The sequence below is a fragment of the Pan troglodytes genome, chromosome 19 (assembly GCF_028858775.2).
Source record: "Pan troglodytes isolate AG18354 chromosome 19, NHGRI_mPanTro3-v2.0_pri, whole genome shotgun sequence".
Taxonomy (NCBI): domain Eukaryota; kingdom Metazoa; phylum Chordata; class Mammalia; order Primates; family Hominidae; genus Pan; species Pan troglodytes.
This window is the reverse complement of record NC_072417.2, coordinates 36,166,201-36,192,241: the sequence shown is the minus strand read 5'-3', so window position 1 is coordinate 36,192,241 and position 26,041 is coordinate 36,166,201. Positions and strand designations below refer to the sequence as shown.

Genomic DNA, 26,041 nt, shown 5'->3' with positions numbered 1-26,041 from the left:
CCGAAATCTCCATCTCCCAGGTTCAAGTAATTCTCGTGCTTCAGCCTCTCAAGTAGCTGGGATTATAGGCACAGGCCACCATGCCCAGCTAATTTTTGTATTGTTAGTAGAGATGGGGTTTCACCATGTTGCCCAGGCTGGTCTTGAACGCCTGACCTCAAGTGATCCACCTGCCTCAGCCTCCTAAAGCGCTGGGATTACAAACGTGAGCCACTGAGCCCTGAGATTGATTTTTAGTTTAATTATATTATAGTCACAGGACTTTTTTTTTTTTTTTTTTTTTTTGAGACCGAGTTTTGCTCTTGTTGCCCAGGCTGGAGTGCAATAGCGCAATCCCGGCTCACTGCAAACTTCGCCTCCTGGGTTCAAGTGATTCTCTTGCCTCAGCCTCCCTAGTAGCTGGGATTACAGGCGCCCACCACCACGCCCAGCTAATTTTTTGTATTTTTAGTAGGGATGGGGTTTCACTGTGTTGGCCGGGCTGGTCTCAAACTCCTGACCTCAGGTGATCCACCTGCCTCAGCCCCTCCCAAAGTGCCAGGATTATAGATGTGAGCCACCACGCCCGGCAAGACATACATTTATAATTTCAGTTTTTAAAAATTTGTTGCCAGACTCTGTGGCTCATGCCTGTAATCCCAGCACTTTGGGAGGCTAAGGCAGGAGGATCTCTTGAGGCCAGGAGTTCGAGACCAGCCTGGGCAACATAGTGAGACCCCCCCCCCCCCCGTCTCTACAAGAAAATTAGCTGGGCGTGTTGACATATCCCTGTAGTCCCAGCTACTCGGGAGGCTGAGGTGGGAGTATTGCTTGAGTCTGGGAGGTGGAGGCTGCAGTGAGCTATGATCACACCACTGCACTCCAGCCAAGGTGACAGAGTAAGATCCTGCCTCCCCACCACAAAAAAAAAGTATTATAGTTTGTTTAATAGTCCAAGATATGATCTACATGATCTACCTTGGTGACAGTTCCATGTTTACATGAAGAGAACGTGTATTCTGCTATTATTGGGTGGTGTGTTCTATAAACATCAATTAGGTTAAGCTGGTTAGTGGTGATATTCAGACCTTTTAGATCCCTTGTTGATTTTTCATCTAACTAGCTCTATTGTTAAAAATTAGATTTTCTATCTAACTAGTTATATTCTCTAGAGGAGTGTTGAAGTCTCCAACTATGATTGTCAATTTGTCTATTTCTCCTTTCAATTTTATTAGTTTGGCTTCATGTATTTTGAAGCTCTGTTTTTAGGGACATATGCATTTAGGATTGTTATGTATCTTCTTGGTGAGTTGACCCTTTAATATAATGTTTGTCTGAATGCTTGGTAATTTTCCTTGTTTGGATTAGGCAATTTCTGTTCTTCTATCACTGTTTTTACTGTGATTTCCATTCTGCTATTGATCCAATCCAATGAACTTTTATTTCATATATTGTATTTTTTAGTTCTAAAATTTCCATTTGGTTCCTTTTTTCTAGCATCTATTTTTCTGCAAGAATTTCTAAGTTTCCATTTATTTCGGATTGTTCACCTTTACTGAACCATGGAGCATGGTTATAATAACTTTTTTAAAGTCTTGGTCTAATAATGGCAACATCTGGGTCATCTTAGCATTGGTATCTATCTATTGATTGCCTTTTTTTTTTTTTTTTTGAGACGGAGTCTCGCTCTGTCACTCAGGCTGGAGTGCAGTGGCACGATCTCGGCTCACTGCAAGCTCTGCTTCCTGGGTTCATGCCATTCTCCTGCCTCAGCCTCCTGAGTAGCTGGGACTACAGGTGTCTGCCACCACAACCAGCTAATTTTTTGCATTTTTAGTAGAGACGAGGTTTCACCATGTTGGCCAGGCTGGTCTCGAACTCCTGACCTCAGGTGATCCGCCCGCCTTGTCCTCCCAAAGTGCTGGGATTACAGGCGTGAGCCACTGCGCCCAGCCTTTTTGTCTTTTGTCTTGTACATTGTTGTCAGCTTTTCCTGTTTCTTTGTATGTCAAGTAATTTTGGATTGTGTCTTGGACATTTGGAATACTGTAAGACACTGGGGCCTGTTAAAATCCTCTGAAGAATGTCAGTTTTTTCTTTGTTTGTTTATTCGTTTGTTTTTGAGACAGGGTCTTGCTCTGTCACCTAGGCTGGAGTGCATTGGCATGATCATGGCTCACTGCAGCCTCAACCCCCTGGCCTTAAGCAATCCTCTTACCTTAGCTTCCTAAAGCCTTAGGGTTACGAGCATGAGCCACTGTGCCCAGTCTGTTTGTTTGCTTTTTAAATCAGTTAGGTTGACGCCTCAGATCCCAACCTGCCCTCTGTGAATTATAGTTTCAATGTCAGTTCAGTTTTCAAAGGCTTTGCAGTGCTATTCAGATCCACCCCAAGTATACATACTCCAGGGGCCAGTCTGTTCAGTCTACACTGTAGTTCAGTTCTCAGAGTCTTTGGTAGGTTATTTGGGGTCAGTTCCACGTATGTGCAGCTCAGGAGTAGGCTAGGACCTCAAATACAACAACTTTATGGGATCATATTCTCAAGCTCCCTTCTTTCTGTGATGCCACCCTATCCAGCTTCCAGGGGCCCCTTTTTCTCATTTTTTTCCAGGTAAAAGATTTTCCCTTTCTCGGAGTTTTAGGTCCCCCTGTGTGACTGCTACGGCTGCTGCCAACACCTAACCTTTGGGACAGGGTTTACCTTGTAGGGAGGGGGCTGGGAGAGAAAAAAGACCCAGGGCACTTCTCCCACTCAATTTTTCCCAGGAGGCCCCCCTTTCTCGGCTTCTCATCAGAAAGAGAGTTTCTTCCGTAGCTTTTTCTCTGTGCATCTGCTGCACAGTTCTGGGATTTGGGCTCCTGAGTCTAGGTCAGGAAATATGCAAGCTCACCACCGTATTCATCTTACTTAATGTTTTTGTTTTCCTCCCCAATTCACCTTCCACTATTCACTTTTCACAGTCCTTGTGTAGTTGTTTTATGTCTTCTGTCAGGGTTTTTAGTTATAATCAATGGGAAAGCTAGACTGTAGTGTGCTTACTCCATCTTAACCAGAACCAGGAGGCTTGCTTGGCTTTAAATATTGGCATCTAATTTTAAGTCTGTCCTCAAGCCACATCTGAGATGCTAGCTGGCCACCTCTGCTTTAGTGGCACAGTGTCTCAAAATTAATTTTTCTTTCTTTTTTTCTTTTGAGATGGAGTCACAATCTTGGCTCATTGCAACCTCCCACCTCCTGGGTTCAAGCAATTCTCCTGCCTCAGCCTCCCCAGTAGCTGGGACTACAGGCGCGCACCACCACACCCAGCTAATTTTTTTTTTTTTTTTTTTTTGAGACGGAGTCTCGCTCTGTTGTCCAGCCTGGAGTACAGTGGCACGATCTCGGCTCACTGCAACCTCCGCCTCCCAGGTTCAAGTGATTCTCCCACCTCAGCCTCCCAAGCAGCTGGGATTACAGGTGTACACCACCACACCCTGCCTAATTTTTGTATTTCTAGTAGAGATGGGGTTTCACCATGTTGGCCAGGCTGGTCTCGAACTCCTGACCTCAGGTGATTCACCCATCTCGGCCTCCCAAAGTGCTGGGATTACAGGTATGAGCCACTGTGCCTGGCCTAATTTTTCTTTTAATACTCAAATTCTTAAGCAAAAGTTGTCAGTACCAATGCCAGTTTTTCTAGATTAAAAGAGAGCAGAATACAGATTTATCCTTTCTCTGGTCAGAGCAAGCCCCTAAACCTGTCAGCATAATAATAGTGATTGCAATTATTTTGGCAGAAATAATAATTACTGGCTAAGGGCATGGAGTCTGGAACCAGGCCTCTTGTGTTCAGCCGTCTCCTACGAACTGTGTGACCTTAATTCTGAATGACTTTGCCTTTCTATGTCTCAGTTTCCTCCCCTGTAAAATGGGAATAATAATGGTATCTGCTTCCCAGGTGGTGGCGAGGATTAAACAAATTCATATGCATAGAGTGCTCAGAACAGTGCCTGGCACAAAGGAAGGCTCGCTAAGCATTTGCTTTGATTCCCGTGAGTAATGGCTGACGTTTATTAGGCACCTTGCCTTGCAGACAGCTTCACAGCGGCAAGATAAGCCGGCTTATCTCACTTGCTCAGATGAGGCAGCTGAGATTTCAGAAAGGCAAATGGCTTGCTTGAGTCCATCTGGCCTTCAGACCTTGAAATTAGGGAGGCGTGGGTGGCTGGGCATGGGTTCAGGGAGTATCTGGCTGGTAATCAATCAGACAGCAACGGCAACGAAGCTTTTTAACATCATCTGGTCTGAGCTAGAAGAGATGTGACCCAGGGGACTGAGTGGGGGAAAAAAATCAGCTCAAAGAGAAAGGCAACAGAAATAGAAGGGGAAGCCTGGTAATTGAGTGGCCCCAAAAAGGAAAGATCAATATTTTACTTCCAGTGAACAACCAATTTCCCTGGCAGCAAGCTAGGGCCCAGCTGTGTGTGCTTCAGTGACAACAGCTGCTTCTGCAACGCCTGCCAGGCCTGGCGAACCCGTCTCTCCTGGCCTGGGAGCCAGAGGGGGAGCCCCAGGGCTGCCCAGCCACGCATGGTGTGTGCCCCAGGGTGGGGGCGGCCCCCAGCTCCCCTGCCTGGGGCCCAGGCTCCCAACGAAGACCACATGGGGTGGCTATTTGCTATGCTCCCTGCGTGACCTTGAGCAAGCCCCTTCCCCTCCCTTCCCCTCACAGTTCGCTTCACCAACTGTGAAATGACGGGCTGGGTCAGTGGAATGTGTCTGGCAGAGGACCATCTGTGGCAAAAGGTTACCTGATGTCCAGGAAGGTCGAGACTCTTTGTGATCCAAGGCGAGGGGTCCCCACCGTAGTGAGTAAAGCTTCTTTGATGCTCAGGGCGCCAGGGGATAGAAACAACACTTTAGTGCAGACAGCCCCGTGAGAGTCTCTGGCCCAGGAAGGCAACAGGGAGCAGTGGCTGACTCTGGGGTCAGTAAGACCTGGGTTCAAGAGTTGCCACTACAGGTGGGCAAAAATTTTAAATTTAAAAAAAGGAAAATAAAAGGGGAGCGTTACCACTGCAGTGACTTTGTCTAAATGTCTTACCCTCTCTGAGCCTCAGTCTCCTCAATTTAAAATGGGGGACTATAATAATAGCTACTGTTAAGTTTGCTGTGAGGATTAAATGAGACTATGTGTGAACCCTCCGTGGACTCCAAGCATTTGCAATACTTCTCCACATAAATGATGCTGTTATTTATTTTAAAAATCATTGAGCCTGTGGTGATGGTATGTATTGGTAATAACCAGCATGCATTGTTCTAATAATTTCACACCTGTTTTCTTTTTTTTCTTTTTCTTTTCTTTTTTTTTTTTTTTTGAGACGGAATCTTGCTCTTGTTGCCCAGGCTGGAGTGCAATGGCACCATCTTGGCTCACCGCAACCTCTGCCTCCCGGGTTCAAGCGATTCTCCTGCCTCAGCCTCCCAAGTAGCTGGGACTACAGGTGCACACCACCATGCCCAGCTACTTTTTCTTGTATTTTTAGTAGAGACGGGGTTTCACCATGTTGGCCAGGATGGTCTCAATCTCTTGACCTAGTGATCTGCCCACCTTGACCTCCCAAAGTGCTGGGATTACGGGCGCCAGGCACCACGCCCAGCCCAATTTCACACTTGTTTTCTAAAGGGCAGGACATCGGTGTGCCTGGCCATTTTTGTTTTTTGTTTTTTGTTCGCTTTGAGATGGAATCTTGCCCTGTCACCCAGGCTGGAATGCAGTGGCACAATCTCGGCTCACTGCAACCTCCACCTCCCTGGTTCAAACGATTCTCCTGCCTTAGCCTCCCTGAGTAGCTGGGACTACAGGTACACATGACCACGCCTGGCTAATTTTTGTATTTTTAGTAGAGACAGGGGTTTCTCTATGTTGGCCAGGCTGGTCTCGAACTCCTGACCTCAGGTGATCTACCTACCTCAGCCTCCCGAAGTGCTGGGATTATAGGCATGAGCCACTGCGTCCGGCTGGCCTGGCACTTTTGTGGCCACTACTCTGGGGCTGCCACTCTTTGAAGAGCCCTGTGGGAGCAGCTGTAGAGAGGTCACAGCCTGGGATGTGCCCCCGGTTGCAGCTTGGGCCATGGCTTGGGTGCTTTGGGGACCATGCAGTGGCCCTCAGTACCCCATCTATCTGCCTGTCATCAAACAACCCCACCCCCACCTCTGTCCCAGGTAGGCTTTTGCTGGCAGAGGAATGGACAGCTCGCCCCACCAGTGTCTCCCAGCCTCAGGGAGTTGTGGACACAGGGATTACAGAATCCAAATCCCTGCACTCCTGCCTCCTAGGTGGACTTGAGGTGGGGGTCCTCATCAGTCAGTCAGCACTCTGTGGCCGACTCCACCCTTGACTTGCTTCGGAAATAATGAAGGCAGAGCCCTGACCTTGGAGAGGACTGTAGGCCTGAGCATGGGAGGCTGGAGGGTAGAGGGTGCCCTGGCCCATCCCCACATTCACAGGCCCCCTATAATGCCAGCGATGCAAAGGCAGGAGGAGAGGAGGCGGAATGCCAGCCAGGATGGTGGGTGGGCTCCCCTGCAGCCCTGCAGGTGGCACCTGGGCATTGCTATTCTCAGAAGCCATGTCATTGCCTGGCAGTGTCAGAGGCTGGCATGGCTGGGGGGAGGGGGCAGCTGCAATGTTGAGGAGGCTGGCAAAAAGCCACTTTCCTCCTTTACTGAAATTTTGCAGGTCTTTCCTGAGAGCCCACTAGGTACCAGGTTCAGGGAGGTTCACAGAAAGAATGTGGCACGGCCCCTCTGCCCTTCCCTCACCCCAGACTCACCCCAGAGTGGAAAAGCAGGGTCAGCTGGAATCAAGATGCAAGCACAGAGCCACCAGGTTCCAGGCAAGGAGAAGATGGTTAGGGTGGGGCCTCTTTGTCCACAGCTCACCTTCCAAAGCCCACTGGGCACAGCCCCCATGGTGCCAGGCCACCGGCAGTGACCAGGGCTTCAGACCCCTGCTGCAGCTGCCACGCTGTGGGCATGCAAGAAAAACGTGGTCCCTATAAATAGATGAATCCCCAACGTGGTTTGGCTTCGGTGCCTGTGATGGGTGGTGTGGTATGCCGGCGAGTCTGCCTGTGATGGCGTGAACACTGACAACAGTGACTGTGAGCAGTTTCCTGCATGCTGTGCTCTGCAGGCCCCGGGTGCCCTCAGATCCATCATCTGCAGCCCAGCCTGAGCAGATACTGGAAAGAGCTCATCCTGGCCTGGCTGTGCTATAGATACTGATGGTGATTATTAGGGGGAGCGGCAAGATGCCTGACAAGGAATGTGAGCGTGTAGACATGTGTATGCACTATTGTGTATGTGTGGCTAGCCAGCAGAACCAGCACCTACCACCATCAAACCCTGAAAGAGTGCCTGGCATGTAAGAGGTGCTCAGTCATCACTTGTTGAATAAGTGAGTGAATGAATGAATGAATGCTTGTATGGGTGCTGTGGGAGGGCTGCCACTAAGTTTTAGAAGCAGTTTTAGATTTAGAAGCAGGCTTCTGAGCCAGGCGTGGTGGCGTGCCTGTAGTCCCAGCTACTTGGGAGGCTAAGGTGGGAGGATCCCTTGAGCCCAGGCATTTGAGGCTGCAGTGATCTATGATCATGCCACTGCACTCCAGCTTGGGCAATAATGTGAGGACATGGCTCTTAAAAAAAAAGTTGTTATTATTATTAGTATTATTATTATTTGAGACCGAGTTTCACTCTTGTCACCCAGGCTGGAGTGCAGTGGTGCGATCTTGGATCACTGCAACCTCCACCTTGAAGGTCAGAGGTTCTCCTGACCTTGGAGAGGATTGTAGGTGTGAGCAAAAACAAATATTATGAAGCCTCTACTATGTACCAGTCACGGTGCAAGCGACCAGGTATACAGTGGTGATCAGAATGGACAGGGTCCTTGCCCTTAGGGAGCTTACTTTGTAGAGAGAAGATATAAATTAATCAAATTATCCCACACACATAACTACATGAAAGAGTATGGAGAAACTAAGGCTAAGGCTTTCTGCAGTGAGGTCGGGAGATACTCACACCTGCTAAAGTTCAAACCACACAATATCCCAATAGACTTGGGTGTGCAACCGAAGTCATGATCTGCCAGTCTCCAGCATTTCTCAGCTGCGAGTGCCCTAACTAGCTCACCAGTCAGAAAGACTTTGCAATCTAGGATTTCTGCCCAGCCAATGAGCTGCCTCTGAAAACAACTTTCTGTGGAAATCCTCCGTAAAAATTCCTCTCCTGGCTGGGCGTGGTGGATCACGCCTGTAATCCAAGCACTTTGGGAGGCCAAGGTGGGCGGATCACCTGAGGTCAGGAGTTGGAGACCAGCCTGGCCAACATAGTGAAACCGCCTCTCTACTAAAAATACAAAAATTACCTGGGCATGTTGGCAGGCGCCTGTAGTCCCAGCTACTCAGGAGAGGCTGAGGCAGGAGAATCTCTTGAACCTGGGAGGCGGAGCTTGCAGTGAGCTGAGATTGCGCCACTGCGCTCCAGCCTGGGCAACAGCGAGATTCCATCTCAAAAAAAAAAAAAAAAAAAGAATCCTTCCTCCCCACTTGCCTCCTGGGATGCTCTTCGGGGCTGTCCTGATCCCGTGTACCTGAATTGCAATTCTTTGTTTCCCAAATAAACGCTATTTCCTTTGACCTCCATGTCAATCTCTTTTTAGTTAACAATAGCAAGTTGCAACAAATTGTTTGAAGGGAAAGTATAGGATGCTACAAGACAGGATAGCAGTGGGGTGGGCCCTGATTGGATGGGGGTGGTCAGGACAGACCTGTCTCAGGGAGGGACGTTTCATAGAGGTACAAAGGGAGACCTGAAGGATGAACTGACACGGCAAATGGGGAGGACAGCTGTCCAAGTTGTAGGGAATAGCATGTGCAAAGGCCCTGGGGCAGAGAAGAGTGTGGTGGTTTCCTTGAGGAGCTGACCAAAGGCCAGTGCAGCTAGAGTACAGTGAGTGACGAAGAGCATGGGAGGAGAGGGAGTAGAAGGGGTCAGATCACATGGGGCCTTGTGGGCCGTGTTGTGGAGTTTGGATTTTTTTTTTTTTTTTTTTTTTTTTGAGACAGCGTCTTGCTCAGTCGCCCAGGCTGGAGTGCAGTGGCATGATCTCAGCTCACTGCAACCTCTGCCTCCCAGGTTCATGCCATTCTCCTGCCTCAGCCTCCCGAGTAGCTAGGACTACAGGCGCCCGCCACGACGCCCGGCTAATTTTTTTTGTATTTTTAGTAGAGACGGGGTTTCACCATGTTAGCCAGGATGGTCTCGATCTCCTGACCTCGTGATCTACCCGCCTCGGCCTCCCAAAGTGCTGGGATTACAGGTGTGAGCCACCGCGCCCGGCCTGGAGTTTGGATTTTTATCCTAAGTGTGGTGGAATGATACTGGAAGGTTTTAGGCAGAGGAGTGGGTGACACGATCCAGTTAGACTTGCATGATCCAGGAGAGACAGGATGATGGCTATGACCAGGTGGGGCTCCTGGGTGGTGTGGGAAATGAGGGAGCTGTGGGATACAGTGGGAGCATGGATTGAATGTGAGTAACAGTGAGCAGACGCAGTGATGCTGAAGAACCCTGCAGTGGCAGGAAGGGAGGGAGGACGGGGTCAGGGAGTGGGACATTTGATGGGTGGTATTGGAGGGGGTGATCACTGGGTTGACCAAGGGACTTGGTGCCTGAGGTGGAATATGAGGCAAAAAGAAAGTCAAGGATCTGAGAGGCCAGGGGTTGATGGGTCATCACACAGCTACAGGAACCCCCAAAGATGAATTGTAAAAGCAAAAAGCTGGAAATAACCAAAATGCCCAGCTATTAGGGGTGGTGAAGTAAATTATGATGAACCCACCGGGCAGAATGTGTTACAGCCACTAACAACGTGGGTTGTACACACCAAGCAGCATGGAAACTGTTTCTGTCCTACCTCCTGTTACACGGGAGAGAAACTCTCCAACCTCAGGGATGGCTGACTCTGCCAGGGGAAAACTTACTTCCTTATTCATCTAACACTCTTCATTGAAGTGCAAGGTACAAATAGAACAGAAAAGTTCATCAGCCACCAGTGTCCATCTCAGTGAGTTTCCCCATCTAGCCAGCACCTAGAACAAGAAATAGAACAAGAGAAATGGTGGGATTTCTGGGTCTTTTACAATGAGTTTGTGTCTCTTTTGTGTGAAAGAAACCAATTTTAAAACATTGGCAGAGCCTCGGCTTTCATTGTGCAGCCCCTGGGGGAAAGAGGCTTGGCCCCTGAAGCCGTGTGCTCAGGGAGGAGCCGGTGTTGGCTCTGCTTTTCTTTGCCCGAGTTGTCTGTCACCATGGGGAGAATAAAGTGGCCCCATGGCTGATACTGACCCCAGGGTGAGGGTAAGAGGACTGGGCGGGGACACTGGTGTCCCTCCCTCCCTCACAGCCTCCCCACCCAGCTCCCTGAGTCTTCGGGAGATCCTTGGGTGTCTCACACCTGTCCCTGCTTCATTCCCACAGGTGGAAAAACTTGTGAAATATTTGGATCCCAACGACCTGGGGAGAATCAACTTCAAGGACTTTTGCCGGGGCGTGTTCGCCATGAAAGGTGAGGTCTTCCTGGGAGGCTTTCCCAGGCGCTCTCCGGTCCTGCCCAGCTGGGGAAGCTGGTGTGACTGGGGCCCCAGCCTGGATTCCTCCCCACAGGGGTCCCAGAGCCCAGGATGGGCCAGAAGTCGGTTCTGCCTCTGGCTTCCGGGGGGGCCAGAGGGGAAGGACACTGTTGCCCCAGCCGTGGGGGGCTGTGGTCTCACCCATGGAGGTCACTTCTGCCCTTCCCCTTGTCTGCCCGCCTCTAGAGAAAGCCTCCTTCCCTGCTTTTCTGTCCTCTTCCTCTCTCTCCCGCTCTGGGGTGACCAAACCCAATGAGTCTCCTGGGATGTGGGAGGGACTCCAGTTTTAAGACCAGGGCAGTCCTGGGCAAACCTGGACAAAGCGCTGGTCACATGACTGCCCGCCTCCCTCTGAGCTGCTGCTTTTGTGTCCTCCCTGCTCCCGCCTCCTCTTTTTTTTTTTTTTTTTTGAGACAGGGTCTGGCTTTGTCGCCCAGGCTACTGGAGTGCAGTGCCACTATCATGGCTCCCTGCAGCTTCAACCTCCTGGGCTCAAGCAATCCTCCTGCCTCAGCCTCCTGAGTAGCTGAGACTACAGGAGGTACACCACCATGCCTGGCTAATTTTTGTATTTTAAGTAGAGATGGAGTTTTGTCACGTTGTCCAGCCTGGTCTTGAACTCCTGAGATCAAGTGACCCTCCCATCTCAGTCTCCCAAAGTTCTGGGATTACAGGCATCAGCCTCCATGCCCTGCCCTCTCTTCCTCTTAATTCTTCCTAATTCCTGCCTTTCTTCCTTGCCCCTGCTTCCAGTTTTAAGGGGACAATATAAATCCCACTGTCTTGTCCCAAAAATTCAAAGGCCAGTTGTGAGAAACTTGCAGGAATCAGAATATGGCCACTCACTTACTACTAAGCTGTTTATCTGAGACAGTGAGGGCCAGGCACGGTGGCTCACACCTATAGTCTCAGCACTTTTTGGGAGGCCGAGGCAGGCAGATTGCTTGATCTCAGGTGGATCACTTGAGTCCAGGAGTTTGAGACCAGCCTGGCCAACATGGCGAAACCTCGTCTCTACAAAAAATACAAAAAATTAGCCGGGCATTCTGGTGTGTGCCTATGGTCCCAGCTACCTGGGAGGCTAAGGTGGGAGGATCACCTGAGCCCAGGAAGTTGAGGCTGCAGTGAGCTGAGGTCACGCCACTGCAGTCCAGCCTGGGTAACAGAGTAAGAACCTGTCTCAAAAAAGAAAATAATCTGAGACAGTGGCATAGGTCACCAGCCAGGTGGGCTTGCTAAGGCCTCCCCACTAGCTGCAGAGAGAATGGAGTCACTTCTGGAGTCCCAGGGTGTCTGGTTATCTGTGAAGGAAGCCATGGTTTCCTGTCTGCGGCTCAGATCAAGTTTAGCCCTTTTCTGTGGGGTGCCTATGAGTCCTGGGAGGGTGGAACGATGCAGGGTGAGGGATGAAGGGAACCAAATACACGGTGCAGGGGGCACAGAACACAGAAGGTGCCCAGGGAAGGTTTTCTGCGTGGATTTGACAATGGGCCACTGCAGACTGCACCTGCCATGTGCCTGTGCCAGGCGTTTTGTCAGGTCCCCCTCCCAGTTCAGTACAACCTTGGGGCGTTTGGTTGGGATCTCAGGAGCGAGGCCAGCCGTGTACAGAGTCAGCAGGAACTGCAGCTGTCCTGCGGGCGGCCCTGTCCTGGACATCCCAGGGTCTGCAGGACACGGGGGGCGCCCAGCCTCGGAGGAATGGGTGTGTTTGCTTTCTCCAGAGGCTGGCACAGTCGTTTGGAGTCCCTGCGAGCCAGGTGGGCAGCACTGCCTTAGGTCCCCTCCCCCAGGAAGGCCTCCTTCCTTCCTGTTGCCCCAGCCTGCCCTCTGTGTGTGGGAATTAGTCTCAGAGGACAAGGGGCTCTTGCAGCTCCCTCCACAGTGCCTTGAGCTGAGTTCCCCACCGCCTGGGCTCCATCCCTGCCTTCCAGTGCTCAGCTGGCCTCCTGGAGCCTCGGGCCCCCACCTCAGCCCTTCCCACCCTATGCCCATTAGTCAGAAGCAGAGCAGCCGTCCCAGGCTGAGGCTCAACCCCTCACTGTCCCGTGTGTCTGCCTGTCTGCGCAGGGTGCGAGGAGCTGCTGAAGGATGTGCTGTCGGTGGAGAGCGCGGGGACGCTGCCGTGCGCGCCAGAGATCCCAGACTGCGTGGAGCAGGTAAGGCTTGGGGGGCCTCAAGGACCTCCATGGCTCTGCCTCCTCCTTCTTGGTCTTGCCTTTGCTCCATTTTCAGTATCTGGGAGGACCCAGAACCTCCCTCTGAGGACCCTTCTTGAGCATCAAAGTCAAGAAATAGTTTTTGGAACAGGAGCCCTGAGGCCCCTTGGGAAGCCCCAGCAGAATGTGTAACAGCTGGGGGTCCTCACCCAGCAACTTTATTTCCCATCTGTGGCACGGAGGAGAGACTGAGTTCCAGACAGGGAAAGTGACAAGTGGAGGGGAGGCAGGACTAGAATTGTTTCCTTTTCTTCTGCACCATCGCTCTCTGAGCTGAACGCTTCCTGTTTGTTTCTTTTCAAACAACAACGAATTCTCCAGTTCTCTGACACTAACTGGTGTCCAGCAATCAGTTCCACCTGCCACTAACTACCCAGCATTAGCACAGACTCCATGAGTCAAGGTCAACTCCATGAGACTGCCCCACCTCCCACGCCAGCTGCAGTTCTTCCTGGATAACTGCAAACACAGGGTTCCCAGGACCACCTCCCTCGGGCTGGGTAATTCACTGGAAACCCTCAGGAAATGGTTGTACTTACGATGATCAGCGTATTACAAAGGATACAACTCAGGATTAGCCACACGGAAGAGATGTACAAGACAGGGTATGGGGAGCAGGGATGCAGAGCTTCCGCACCTTCGCTTAGGGGCGCTGCCTCCCAGCACATCACCGTGCTACCAGCACCCGGGCTCTCTGCATCTCATTGTTCAAGAATTTGTAGGCCTGGCATGATGGCTGATGCTTGTAATCCCAGCACTTTGGGATGCTGAGGCAGGAGGACAGCTTGAGCCCAGGAGTTTGAGAGCAGCCTGGGCAAGATGGTGAGACCCCGTCTCTACATAAAAATTTAAAATTAGCTGGATGTGGTGGTGCACACCTGTAGTCTCAGCTACTGGGGAGACTGAGGTGGGAGGAGCACTTGAGCCCAGTAGTTTGAGACTTCAGTGAGCTGTGATTGTGCTACTGCACTCCAGCCAGCCTGGGTGACAGGGCCAGACTCATCTCCAAAAATCAAACAGTTTTTACAACCCAGTCTCCAGCCCCTCTCCTCTGCCTGGAGGTTGGGGGTAGGTGGGAAGGTGAGAAAGTTCCCACCTTATTGTATGCTTGGTCTTTCTGGTGACCAACCCCATCCTGAAGCTCTGTATCAGGAAGCGGGACAAAGACCACGGTCCCCAAGGCTCTGTTTTACTGTTATCATCGCCTAATGGTGTGTTTCTTATAAAACTTTGAACTAGTTTTCCAAGCAGTGCGGCTTCATCCTACAGAGAAACAGTTGAAGGTGCACAAGCTGACAACCAGCGAGGTCCCTCCTGGTGGCAACACCCAGAACTAGAAGAGGATGATTTTGATTTCTTACCCAGCCCAACCCCCAAACCTTTTCCCCAGTTCTGATGGGTGCCTCCTCTGGACCCCAAAACATGAGTATGTTTATAGCTGAAGGAGATCCAGGACCCCAGAGGCCACTTTGGCTGATGGTAGGCCTCTTGGAATCCAGCTGGGTCATGGGGTCAGGGTTAGGTTCCCTGGTCAGGACTGGAGGAGGGACAGTCCACAGAGAGGGACACAGTGCTGAGGGCTGCCAAGTCCATGGTGGCAGAGACCAAAGCCAGACACCAACTATGGGCCAGGGCCCCCAGGCTGGGAGTCAGGTGGCTAGGCCTCAGGCTGCTGTGCTCAAAGCAAGAGCCCTCAGGGATGCGTGGAGATAGCTGGGCCCCAGGCCCATGCCCATGCCAGCAGTGATGGCTCCAGGCCTGTCTTGATGGGTCCAGCAAGCAGGGGTTGAATATGTATTTGGGGCCAGCTAATGGAACCAGGATTAGGAAAGAGGACCTCCACTGTGGGACAAATACTGAGTGCCCCAGGAACTTTGCTGGGGGGGCCCTTCCTGGATTGCTGAGCAGGAGGCAGCGTGCAGAGGTGTGCAGGACTGGGTCCATACCCACGTGGGCCACCCAGGACAGGCCATGGAACCTGAGCACATTCTTCTCAACCCCGCTGAGCCTCAGTGTCCTCAACTGTAAAACAGGGCTTGCTGTGCCAATCTGGAGGGTCTGTTGTGAAAGTTCAGTGGGAAGACAGACCCCTAATACGTGCTAATTCCTCGCCGCCTGCTGCTGTAAGAAAATGGTGCTGACGTTACCGTTTGCATTTTTCAGTTTACCCTTGGATACTGGTGTTGCAAAATTATGTTAAAGTAAAGCCCTGCCCCAGGAACTGGAGGGCAGAGTGGAGCCGAGGCCTGGGGAGAGGGGGTGGGAGTTGGGGTGGGGGTGATGTGTTCCCTGCAGTCTTTGGCTGCTTTTGTGGCCCCCACATTCTGCCATTCACACCTCTGGAAAAGGTGGCACATGGAGAAAAGATGAGCAGGGGGTGCAGAAGACTGGGCCTCCACCAAGGTACTCTTTTTTGTAAACTGATATTGCTTTCCTCCAAAGTCTAGAGGTTATGGGAAAGCAGAAAGAAAGACCGCGTCAGCCTATCTCAGCAAGCCTGGTGCTTCTCCTTGTTTCTTCATGGGACTTTGCAATCCTATAGGTTTTTGTTGCTTTGGGTTTTGTTTTTTGTTTTTTGTTTTTTGTTTTTTGAGACGGCATCTTGCTCTATCGCCCAGGCTGGAGTGCAGTGGTGCAATCTCGGTTCACTGCAAGCTCCGCCTCCCGGGTTCATGCCATTCTCCTGCCTCAGCCTCCTGAGTAGCTGGGACTACAGGCGCCCGCCACCATGCCCAGCTAAATTTTTTTTGTATTTTTAGTAGAGATGGGGTTTCACCATGTTAGCCAGGATGGTCTCGATCTCCTGACCTCATGATCCACCCGCCTCGGCCTCCCAATGCTTTGGATTTTAAGCTTCTCGTGGGTGAACTCCTTTCTGCCCTCCATGGAGGTCTGGCCCCGGCTTGGTTGGCCAGAGCCTAGTGAGATGGCGGTAGCTGTGGACACAGTGGCAGCCTTGTTCATTATGCTCGCTGGGGCTGCTTGGTTGACCTGGACTCCATTCCCTACCATGGGCTTCTGCGTGTTGGCAGGGAGAGGAAGGGGGCACAATCCGAAGACCAGCCTGACGGGGCAGACGGCTTCTGGATTGTGAATGAGTCCCCTTCCTGGCTTAGGCTCCTGTAATAGCAAGGTCAAGACCACAGCTCTGCAGATGAGGTGTCAGAGTGGGCTGGACTGGGCAGGTCCGAATTTCTCAGGCCCGGCTCTCTGCGCCCTGCTGTGTCTTAGCTGTCCCCTAGGGGTCAGTCTGAGACTGAGAAGAAGCGGGTGCCTGGATCACTACGTAGGCTTCCCAGATGCCCCCAGGGAACGCAAACCTGAGGCATGATTTGAGGAGGTGTGGGGATGACACACAGATGGGATGGCAGGCGCTCCATCCCTGTGCCATGCGTGTATGCTGGGAGGTGAAGCTTGTTTTTTGGGCACAGCCCCCTCCCCTCAGGGTGTGGACGGAGACCTCTGACTTAACCACTGGATGTGGCTCGTAATTAAAGCAGTGAATGCTTGAGTGCTGGCTGGTGGGCCAGCAGCTGCCACCTGGCCTCTGAGAGCACCCTGCCCTTCTTGACCCCCTCCCAGGCCCCGAGAAGCCTCTAGCGTTGGGCATCAGGCAGGGGCCCCTGGGGTTGCTGTCCAGACCTCAGGCCAGTGCAAGTCTATCCCGGGCAGTTGATGCCTGGATGCACCAGTTCCTGACCTTACTGGATGTGGCTCCACCTGCGTCCCCAGAGCCCTGCAAGACCCTGGCAGAGGGAAACTTTGAGGCTTGGGAACCCCAACTGTTGAGCAGGCTGTTGAGAGAGTTTCCTGACCCAGGGAAATTTGCTTCTGGTCAAAGGGAATGTTAGGTGTGTCCTGAAGGACTCCCCAGGGTCCCTGGGTCCATGCATGGGGTCCCTGGAATCGCCCTGGGAGTCCCTCTGAGACTGTCCTGCTCAGGCTGCCCATCAGCCCCCAGTCCATATGCTATAGGGGCCCCCGTGGGGAGGGGTCATGGAGACACGTGGAGAGCCCGACACTCGGGTGCTAAAGGCAATGGGATAGTTGCTAGGGGCCCGTGGTCACCCCTCAGCAGGAGGTAATGTGAACCCTAATCCTACAAGTGCTGTAAGGCCCTGGGCCCTGTTCATCCACCCTATGGTGGATGAAATGGAGAGGGCATCCAGCCACCTGCCCCTCCTGTGTAGCCACCACGCCAGCAAATGGTGTCAGTAGCCTCCAACCCAGAGAGTCATCCTCAGCGCCCCCTCATGCAGCTGCCTTGAGTCCTCTGTTCCCCACTCACCCCTGCCTCCCTCTTCCATCGCAGCCACTGCCACCCACTGACCGGGCGTCCTCCTGTCCTCAGCCTTCCTCTCTCCACACCCCCATCCCGCTCCTGGGACCCGTCCTTACCAAGGGATGAAAACCAACATCAGCTCCTACCCACCACTCCAGCCTCATCTCTCACCGTGGTGCGTCTCACACCTAAAACTGGCGATACCAAACCGCTCCCCGTTTCCTGAGAAAGCCGTGTTCTCTCTTGCCTCTGAGCCTTTGCACGAGCGTTATCTTTCTCCTAGGATGTCCCCCCTCCCGCTTCCTTGTCAGGAGCTAACGTCTACTCACCTTTTTAAGACTTACTTGCCGGGAGTGGTGGCTCATGCCTGTAATCCCAGCACTTTGGGAGGCTGAGGTGGGAGGATTACTTGAGCCCAGGAGTTTGAGACCAGCCTGGACAATATAGTGAGACAGCTTCTCTTAAAAAAAATTTTTTTACTTAGGTACCGCCTCCTCCAGGAAGCCTCCCTGGCTCCTTCTGCCCCAGCCCAAAGGAGAAGGACCTGCACTGAGCTTCCTGGGGGCCCTTCACCCTCTACCACTGCCTGAACCTCACCCTTCATGACAGCCAGCCCCATGTCCACCCAGTGGCTTCAGGGCTCAGGCTGAGCTCCTCCTTTTCACCCCCAGGACAGCACCCACAGCAAGCATCGTTATCCATGCTCCTTGGGTGTGTCTCTAAGTAGTTCTAGAACTAGGTATCTGGAAGCAGAATTGCTGTGTCAAAGGGTATGTAGATTTTGTTTTTTAACAGATACGGATGAAATTTTCTTCCACAAAGCCTGTACCGTTTGTATCACCCAAGCACTATATGAGAGTGCCCCTTTCCCCATGGCCTTCACCAACCCCGGAAGCCATCCATCCACCTGCTGGTCTCCGGCTCAGCAGCCTGAGGGGAGGAAAGCCCATTGCTGCCGTCCTCTGTGCTGCCCAGCTTCCTAGGGAGGCAGACCATCTTTTTCTTATCTTCCCATACCCTCTGGATTTCTGCTTTTACGAATTAGCTATTCATATTCTTTGCCCATTTTCGATATGGTTGTTTGTCTTTTCCTTATTGATTTATAAGAAATCTCTGTATATTCTGTTTTTTGCTTGTTTGTTTTTTGAGGCAGTCTCGCTCTACTGCCCAGGCTGGAGTGCAGTGGCTCAATCTCAGCTCACTGCAACCTCTGCCCCCCGGGCTCAAGTGATCCACCTGCCTCGGCCCCGCAATTAGCTGATACCACAGGCACACGCCACCACATCCAGCTAATTTTTGTTTTTTTGTTTGTTTGTTTGTTTGTTTTGTTTTTGGTAGAGACAGGGTTTTGCATGTTGCTCAGGCTGGTCTTGAACTCCTGTGCTCAGGTGATCTGCCCACCTCGGCCTCCCAAAGTGCTGAGATTACAGGTGTGAGCCACAGCAACAGGTTGAAATCTCTATATATCCTGATTATCAATCTTTATGGATTTTGCTTGTGTTTTAATCTTGTTTTAGGAGTGTTTTATTACACAGAATGTTAATTCTGATGTCATCATTTATCAATCTTTTTATGCCATTTGCATTTTGTGTATCATTTTGTGCCTTCTGTACCTCCAGGCTATAAACATATTCTCCTATATATAGTTTTCAGATACTTTTGAGAAAAAGAAGTATTTATGCTTAGCTCTTTCATCCACCTGGAGCTTATTTTTGCTTTTGGTGGGAGTAGAGATCTGGCACTCTTACTTCCTCAATATGGCCAGTACTTTGAGTTCCTAATGTTGAATAGTCCCTCTTTCTCAATTGATTTGAAATTTTATCTTTATTGTATGCTAACTTACCTTATAAACATAGGTCTCTTTCTGGACTCTGGTCTGTTATATTGATCTGTTTGTCTACCTACTTTTAAGCCAAAACCATAGTTTCAGTTACTCTTGTTTATAGTTTGATATCTGATAGGGAAAGGCTCTCTCATCCTTCTTTGTTTCTTTAACCTTTAAGGCCAGGTGCGGTGGCTCACGCCTGTAATCCCAGCACTTTGGGAGGCCAAGGCAGGTGGATCACCCGAGGTCAGGAGTTCAAGACCAGCCTGACCAACATGGTGAAACCCCATCTCTACTAAAAATACAAAAATTAACCAGGCATGGTGGCACATGTCTGTAATCCCAGCTACTTGGGAGGCTGAGGCAGGAGAATCACTTGAACCCGGGAGGCGGAGGTTGCAGTGAGCTGAGATCACGCCATTGCGCTTAAGCCTGGGCGACAAAGTGAGACTCTGTCATACACACACACACACAAAAACAAATAAAAAAAACTGTTTTTTTGTTATTCTTACATATTTTCTCTTCTGGAACAGCCTTTTTGTCAAGCTCTATTGCAAATCCTGTAGGAGATCATATTTGAAATTAAATTTGTGCATTAATTGAAGGAAATTGGCTTCTTTACAATATTGCATTCTGTCATCCAGGAATGCATATATCTTTTCATTTATTCTGGCCTTTTATGCCCTCTAGGAAAGTTTTCTGTTGTTTTTCTTTTTTGGTTTTTTGGTTTTTTTGAGATGGAGTTTTGCTGTTATTGCCCAGGCTGGAGTGCAGTGGCTGGATCTCTGCTCACTGCAACCTCTGCCTCCCAGGTCCAAGCGATTCCCCTGCCTCAGCCTCCCTAGTAGGTGGGACTACAGGTGCCCACCACCATGCCCAGCTAATTTTTTGTATTTTCAGTAGAGATAGGGTTCTACTACGTTGGCCAGGCTGGTCTCAAACTCCTGACCTCAGGTGATCCTCCCGCTTCGGCCTCCCAAAGTGCTGGGATTACAGGCGTGAGCCACCGCATCTGGCCGGAAAGTTTTATAATTTTCTTAAATAGGTTATGCACACTTTCTTCTTAGGGTGACTATATTTGGAGTTTTTGTGCTGATATGTGTAGGATCTTTTTGCTATGATATTTTATAACTGGTTACAACTGATGTATAGGATAGGTTTTCATTTTTGGTGTTAATCTTGTCATGATAACCCTATTAAACTCTCCTTATTTAATTAATTTATTTATTTATTTATTTATTGAAACAGGGTCTTGCTCTTATTGCCCAGGCTGGAGTGCAGCAGTGTGATCTCGGCTCACTGCAATCTCTGCCTCCCGGGTTCAAGCAATTCTCCTGCCTCAGCCTCTCGAGTAGCTGAGATTACAGGCGCCCACGACCATGCCTGGCTAATTTTTGTATTTTTAGCAGAGACGGGGTTTCACTATGTTGGCCAGGCTGGCCTCGAACTCCTGACCTCAGGTGATCTGCCTGCTTTGGCTTCCCAAGGTGCTAGGATTAGAGGTGTGAGCCACCATGCCTGGCCCATTAAACTCTCTTTATATTTAATAGTTTATTTATATGCTATTTTCTATCATGCTTAATTCTATATAACAAGGTAGCCATGCTGCCATTTTAAATTTTAAATGGCAACATGATATCTCATCACATGAAGACAACCAAATTTATATACCAGTTCCTTATTGTTGGGCGTATATACACTTTTTTTTTTTTTTTTGAGACGGAGTCTTGCTCTGTCGCCCAGGCTGGAGTGCAGTGGTGCAATCTCGGCTCACCGCAAGCTCCGCCTCCTGGGTTCACGCCATTCTCCTGCCTCAGCCTCCCAAGTAGCTGGGACTACAGGTGCCCACCACCACGCCTGGCTAATTTTTTTGTATTTTTAGTAGAGACAGGGTTTCACTCTGTTAGCCAGGATGGTCTCGATCTCCTGACCTCGTGATCCACCTGCCTCGGCCTCCCAAAGTGCTGGGATTACAGGCATGAGCCACCATGCCCAGCCAGGTGTATATATATTTTTTTAACGTAATTTGGGGAATGAACAAAAGCAGTGTAATAATCATTCTTATAGCTAAGTATTTCCCCACAGCAGCAATCGTTGCTTTAAAGTAAATCAGAGGTTGGCAAATTACAGACCCCACGAGCCAAATCTGGGAGCTTGTTATTGTAAATAAAGTTTTACTGGAACACAGCCACACCCATTTGTTCACATCTTATCTGTGGCTGTTTTCACACTACAGTGGCAGAGCTGAAAAGCTGCCACAGAGGCCAAATGGACTGCAAAGCTTAGAATATTTACTGTCTGCCCTTTACAGAAAAAATTTGCCAACCCATACGGTAAATTCAGGCAAGTGGAAACTGTTTTATGAAAAGGATGCAAAGGCTGGGCACGGTGGCTCACGCCTGTAATCCCAGCACTTTGGGAAGTGGAGGCAGGTGGATCACCTGAGGTCAGGAGTTTGAGACCAGCCTGACCAACGTGGTGAAACCCCGTCTCTACTAAAAATACAAAAATTAGCCAGGCGTGATAGCGCATGCCTGTAATCCCAGCCTCTCGGGAGGCTGAGGCAGGAGAATCCCTTGAACCCAAGAGGCGGAGGTTGCAGTGAGCTGAGATCGTGCCATTGCACTCCAGCCTGGGCAACAGAGTGAGACTCTGTCTCAAAAAAGAAAAGAAAAGAAAAGAAAAGGATGCAAAATATTAAAACTGCCTAATGCTAACCTGCCAAATTCCTCTGCAGGAATCCCATCAGGATTGCGTCAGATTCCTGCTACCCTTTTGATACTGGTGTTGCTGAGTTTTCAGATCCTTTAAATTTGAGAGGCTAAAATTAGAACCCCTCTTTTAAATTATAATACAGTTTAACTTCTTAAAGTAAATTTTTTGGTCACTAAGAGGGCGTTCTTCATGAATTGCCTGTCTACATTCTCCACCCTGGCTATGTTTACTTCTATTGAGTATTTTTTAAGAACCAGAAATATAACTTTTTGACATACATTAAATTTTTTCCAGCTTGTTATTTATTTTTAACTTTGTTCATGATACCAAATTTAAAAATTTTTATAGCCAATTCATCATTCTTTTGCTTTATGGCTTCAGCCTTTGGTGTAATGCTTATAAATGCTTTCCCGCCCAAGATTGTGAAACTGTTCTGTTTTATTTTTGTGTATTTGATTTTTAATTCGTAGAATTGACTGATGTCTAGAGTGAGGTAGGGATCCAGTTTGCCTTTTTCCTGTCAGTTCCTCTTGCCCTCCCTCACCTGGCTGGAACCAGCAGCTTCTTGCTAGGCTATGCTTATGCACGCAGTCCCCTGATGGCAAAGGAAGTGAGGTTTGGCCCGGTGCAGTGGCTCAGGCCTGGAATCCCAGCACTTTGAGAGGCCGAGGTGGGCAGATCACTTGAGGCCAGGAGTTCAAGACCAGCTTGGCCAACATGGCGAAACCCCATCTTTACTGAAAAAAAAAGAAAAAAATTAGCCTGGCATGATGGGGCATGCCTGTAATCCCAGCTACTTGGAAGGCTGAGGCACAAGAATCACTTGAACCCAGAAGGCAGAGGTTGCAGCCAGCAGAGATTGTGCCACTGCACTCCAGCCTGGGCAACAGAGCAAGACCCTATCTAAAAAAGAAAAGAAGAAAAGAAATGGGGTTTGCTGGGAACCCAGACCTGAGCCTGAGCCCAAACTAGCTCTTTTGCTCATATTCAGAAGGGGCTTTGCCAAACCCTTGTCTTCCTGGAAGTTTTTTAAATGATGATAACCTGTGCCTCTCTCTAGAACTTGCTGGGGAGGAGGCCTACAGCCTGAACATCTAAGCCCACCCTCGCTTCATTTCATCCATCCTGAAACAAGCATTTCTAAAACCACTCATGACAATGGCACTTATAAGTTCTAAAAATACTTCTCCTGACAAACAGCACTGTGATTCACTGTGCTGGTGGAGGTGTGGGTGGGGTGCCATGCTCCCACTGGTGTGGTGGCAGGAGGGAGTTTCAGAGCCCAGGGAAGCAGCCTTTCTACTTATATCTGGCCCCAATATATTTTTCTATGTTTCAACACCCCCCCCCCGCCCCAACCCTTCTAAAGAGAAAAAAAAATCTACTTATCCCAAGCCTCAGAGCTTCTGTAAGATCCTCGATTTGTGTCTTTGGGAAATAACTCTGATTAAGCCAAAGGTGGCGGGGATGGAAGCAGTGCAGATATGGAAGCCCCTTTCGTTCGTTGCCTCAGCCTGATCTGCCCTGGACCGTGTGTCTTCTACCTCCTACCCCTGACCATCCCTACCCTAGAGAGGCTAAGCTGAGCTGGCCAGCAAGTGCTACTTCCCACGGGCCACCTCCTGCCTAACCCAACCCTGATGCCCAAGTCCACATGTATCTTTAGAACCTACTCACCAAGTTAGAGCTTGATGAAACCTTGGAGAGGCTCCTTACATCCCGTCTTTTTAAAGCTGAGCAGGAGGGAAAAATTTGGGTTTTATGAACCTGTAGGACATTAACCACCTTCGTATATACCTTTCCAGTCTCATTTCAGCATCCTTTCTTTCCCTGATTACATAGACTTTGATCCCTCCCCTTCTCCTTTGGATGAGTTATCCCTACCTGCTGCTTCCCTCATTAATGAGTCTAGTGCAGTGCATTTTTGAAACAGTAACTGTGGGAAACACACAAACACAATCACATGAGGGCAGATGTTCTCCGAGAAAGCACGGTCAAAACCAGTGGGGACTCTGGGTTAGCAGGGCCTATGGTGCTTCATGTGTCAGAGGCTGAACTGGGATCTCAGTGGAGATTCTACACTCACCATCCAGTTTATAAACCTCTGAGGGCCCAAGCTCCTGCTGCAGATGGTGCAAGAATAAAGAGTAGATCACTTTTGCTAAACAAAGACCTAGAGAGTTGACTTGGTCTCCAACTTTTTATTTTGAAAATTTTCAACCTTCAGAAAAGAGCAGAACAATGAATCCACATATATCCTTTGCTTGGATGACCAGTTGTTAACATGCTGCTAAACTGAGTTTCTCTGCCCCTGTGTTTGTTGGTGGGGTGCATGTGCATGCATACTACTTTTTTTCTGGACCATTTGAAAGTTAGTTGCGGACATGACACTTCATCCTTAAATACTTGGCCATTCCTAAGAAGGACACTCTCCTATGTGACCACAATATAGTTATGACTTGCAGGAAACTTAACATTGGCACAATTTGTTACCTATTGTAAAATCTACATTCAAATTTTCCCAATTTTATATATATATATATATATATATATTTTTTTTTTTTTTTTTTTTTTTGAGACGGAGTCTTGCTCTGTCACCCAGGCTGGAGTGCAATGGCGTGATCTCCGCTCACCGCAACCTCCGCCTCCTGGGTTCAAACGATTCTCCTGCCTCAGCCTCCCGAGTAGCTGGGATTACAGGTGCATGCCACCACTCCCGGCTAATTTTTTTTTTGTATTTTTAGTAGAGACTGGGTTTTACCATGTTGGCCAGGCTGGTCTCGAACTCCTGACCTCGTGATCCGCCCACCTCAGCCTCCCAAAGTGCTGGGATTACAGGTGTGAGCCACCTCACCCAGCCATCCCAATAATATTTTTATAGCTTTTATTTTTATCTCAAATCTAATACAGGATCACACAGTAGTTTAGTTGCCATGTTTCTTTAGTTTCCTTTAATCTAGAAGAGTTCCTTAGCCTTTTTTTTCTTTTCTTTCTATTTTTTTCTTTTTTTTTTACTCCTAATGACATTGACCTTTTTAAAAACTTCAGGCCACTTGCTTTGAAGAATGCCCCTCAATTTAGATTTGCCTTTATTGATTTTCTAGTCCTTTGGGGTACTGCAACTTAAATTTAAATTAAAAATAAAATGGTGTGGCGAGGAGGGGGCCGGGAGGGGAGTTCTACTGCGTTTATTTTTCAAGTCTAAAACACATTTAAAATGCATATTGTTGGCACCCACTCAGTGGGCCTCAGTTTTCCCAGCTGAAACATGATCTAAACACCCCTTGCAGCTTATGTCCCTTCTAGCATTTGGGTAAAAATAAATGCCTAATTGTGTGTGTGCGGCCGAGCGTCCACCCTTGGCATCTCTCAAATTGTGGGGAGGCAGCCGGCCTTGGTACTTTCTGGCTCCAGGAACACGCCATGGGCCATTGAACGTCTGTGCGATGTACACTGGGTACAGTGTTAGGAGGTGTGGGCTCTTATACATGACCAGGCCACATCTCCATCCTCTTTGGGCTGAGATTAGGACATTGGAGTAGGTGTATTTGTCTCCTGAGAGGGGCAATCTCAAGAGAAAACTAGAAAAGACCCCCCCCACGTCTTTGGGGGGATTATCTGAGATAATGTGGGGAAGAAATCCAAGCCCCTAAGATACACTGGACGGTGCTTCTCCGGGTACCTGTGCCCGAGGGAGATACCAGCCACTTGCTGGGACACCAGGGGGCATCTTCCTGGAGCAGCAGATTCCCTGGAAGAATTGGAGGAAACATTGTCCAACATTAAAACAAACATGGAACATAATAAACATATTTTGAAGATAAGAAAGAAGCCTGTAATCCCAGCACTTTGAGAGGCCCAGGCTGGAGGATCCCTTGAGGCTAGGAGTTCAAGACCAGCTTGGACAGCAAAGTGAGACCCCCATATCTATCAATACAAAAAAGACAGGCGGGTGCTGTGGCTCTTGCCTGTAAGCCCAGTACTTTGGGAGGCCAAGGCGGGCGGATCACGAGGTCAGGAGATCGAGACCATCCTGGCTAACGCGGTGAAACCCCGTCTCCACTAAAAATACAAAAAATTAGCCGGGCGTGGTGGTGGGCGCCTGTAGTCCCAGCTACTTGGGAGGCTGAGGCAGGAGAATGGCGTGAACTCGGGAGGTGGAGCTTGCAATGAGCCGAGATTGTGCCACTGCACTCCAACCTGGGCCACAGAGCGCGACACTCCATCTCAAAAAAAAAAAAAAAAAAAAAAGAGACAAAAATTAGCTGGGCTTGGTGGCAAGCACCTGTGTGTCCCAGCTACTTGGGAGGCTGAGGCAGGAGGATTGCTTAAGCCCAGGAGA

At 49.6% G+C, this 26,041-nt stretch overlaps 1 protein-coding gene across 2 annotated transcripts in view; it reads left to right on the top strand.

Annotated features, from left to right (window-relative positions):
- Positions 1-26,041, top strand: part of RAB11FIP4 (RAB11 family interacting protein 4) — a 146,287-nt gene that overhangs the window by 29,605 nt on the left and 90,641 nt on the right. For both annotated transcript variants that reach the window (XM_016932058.4, XM_016932059.4), the window contains exons 2-3: positions 10,507-10,594; positions 12,729-12,817. In XM_016932058.4, the coding sequence (XP_016787547.1) occupies positions 10,507-10,594; positions 12,729-12,817 (177 nt within the window). The remainder of the gene's footprint in view (positions 1-10,506; positions 10,595-12,728; positions 12,818-26,041) is intronic.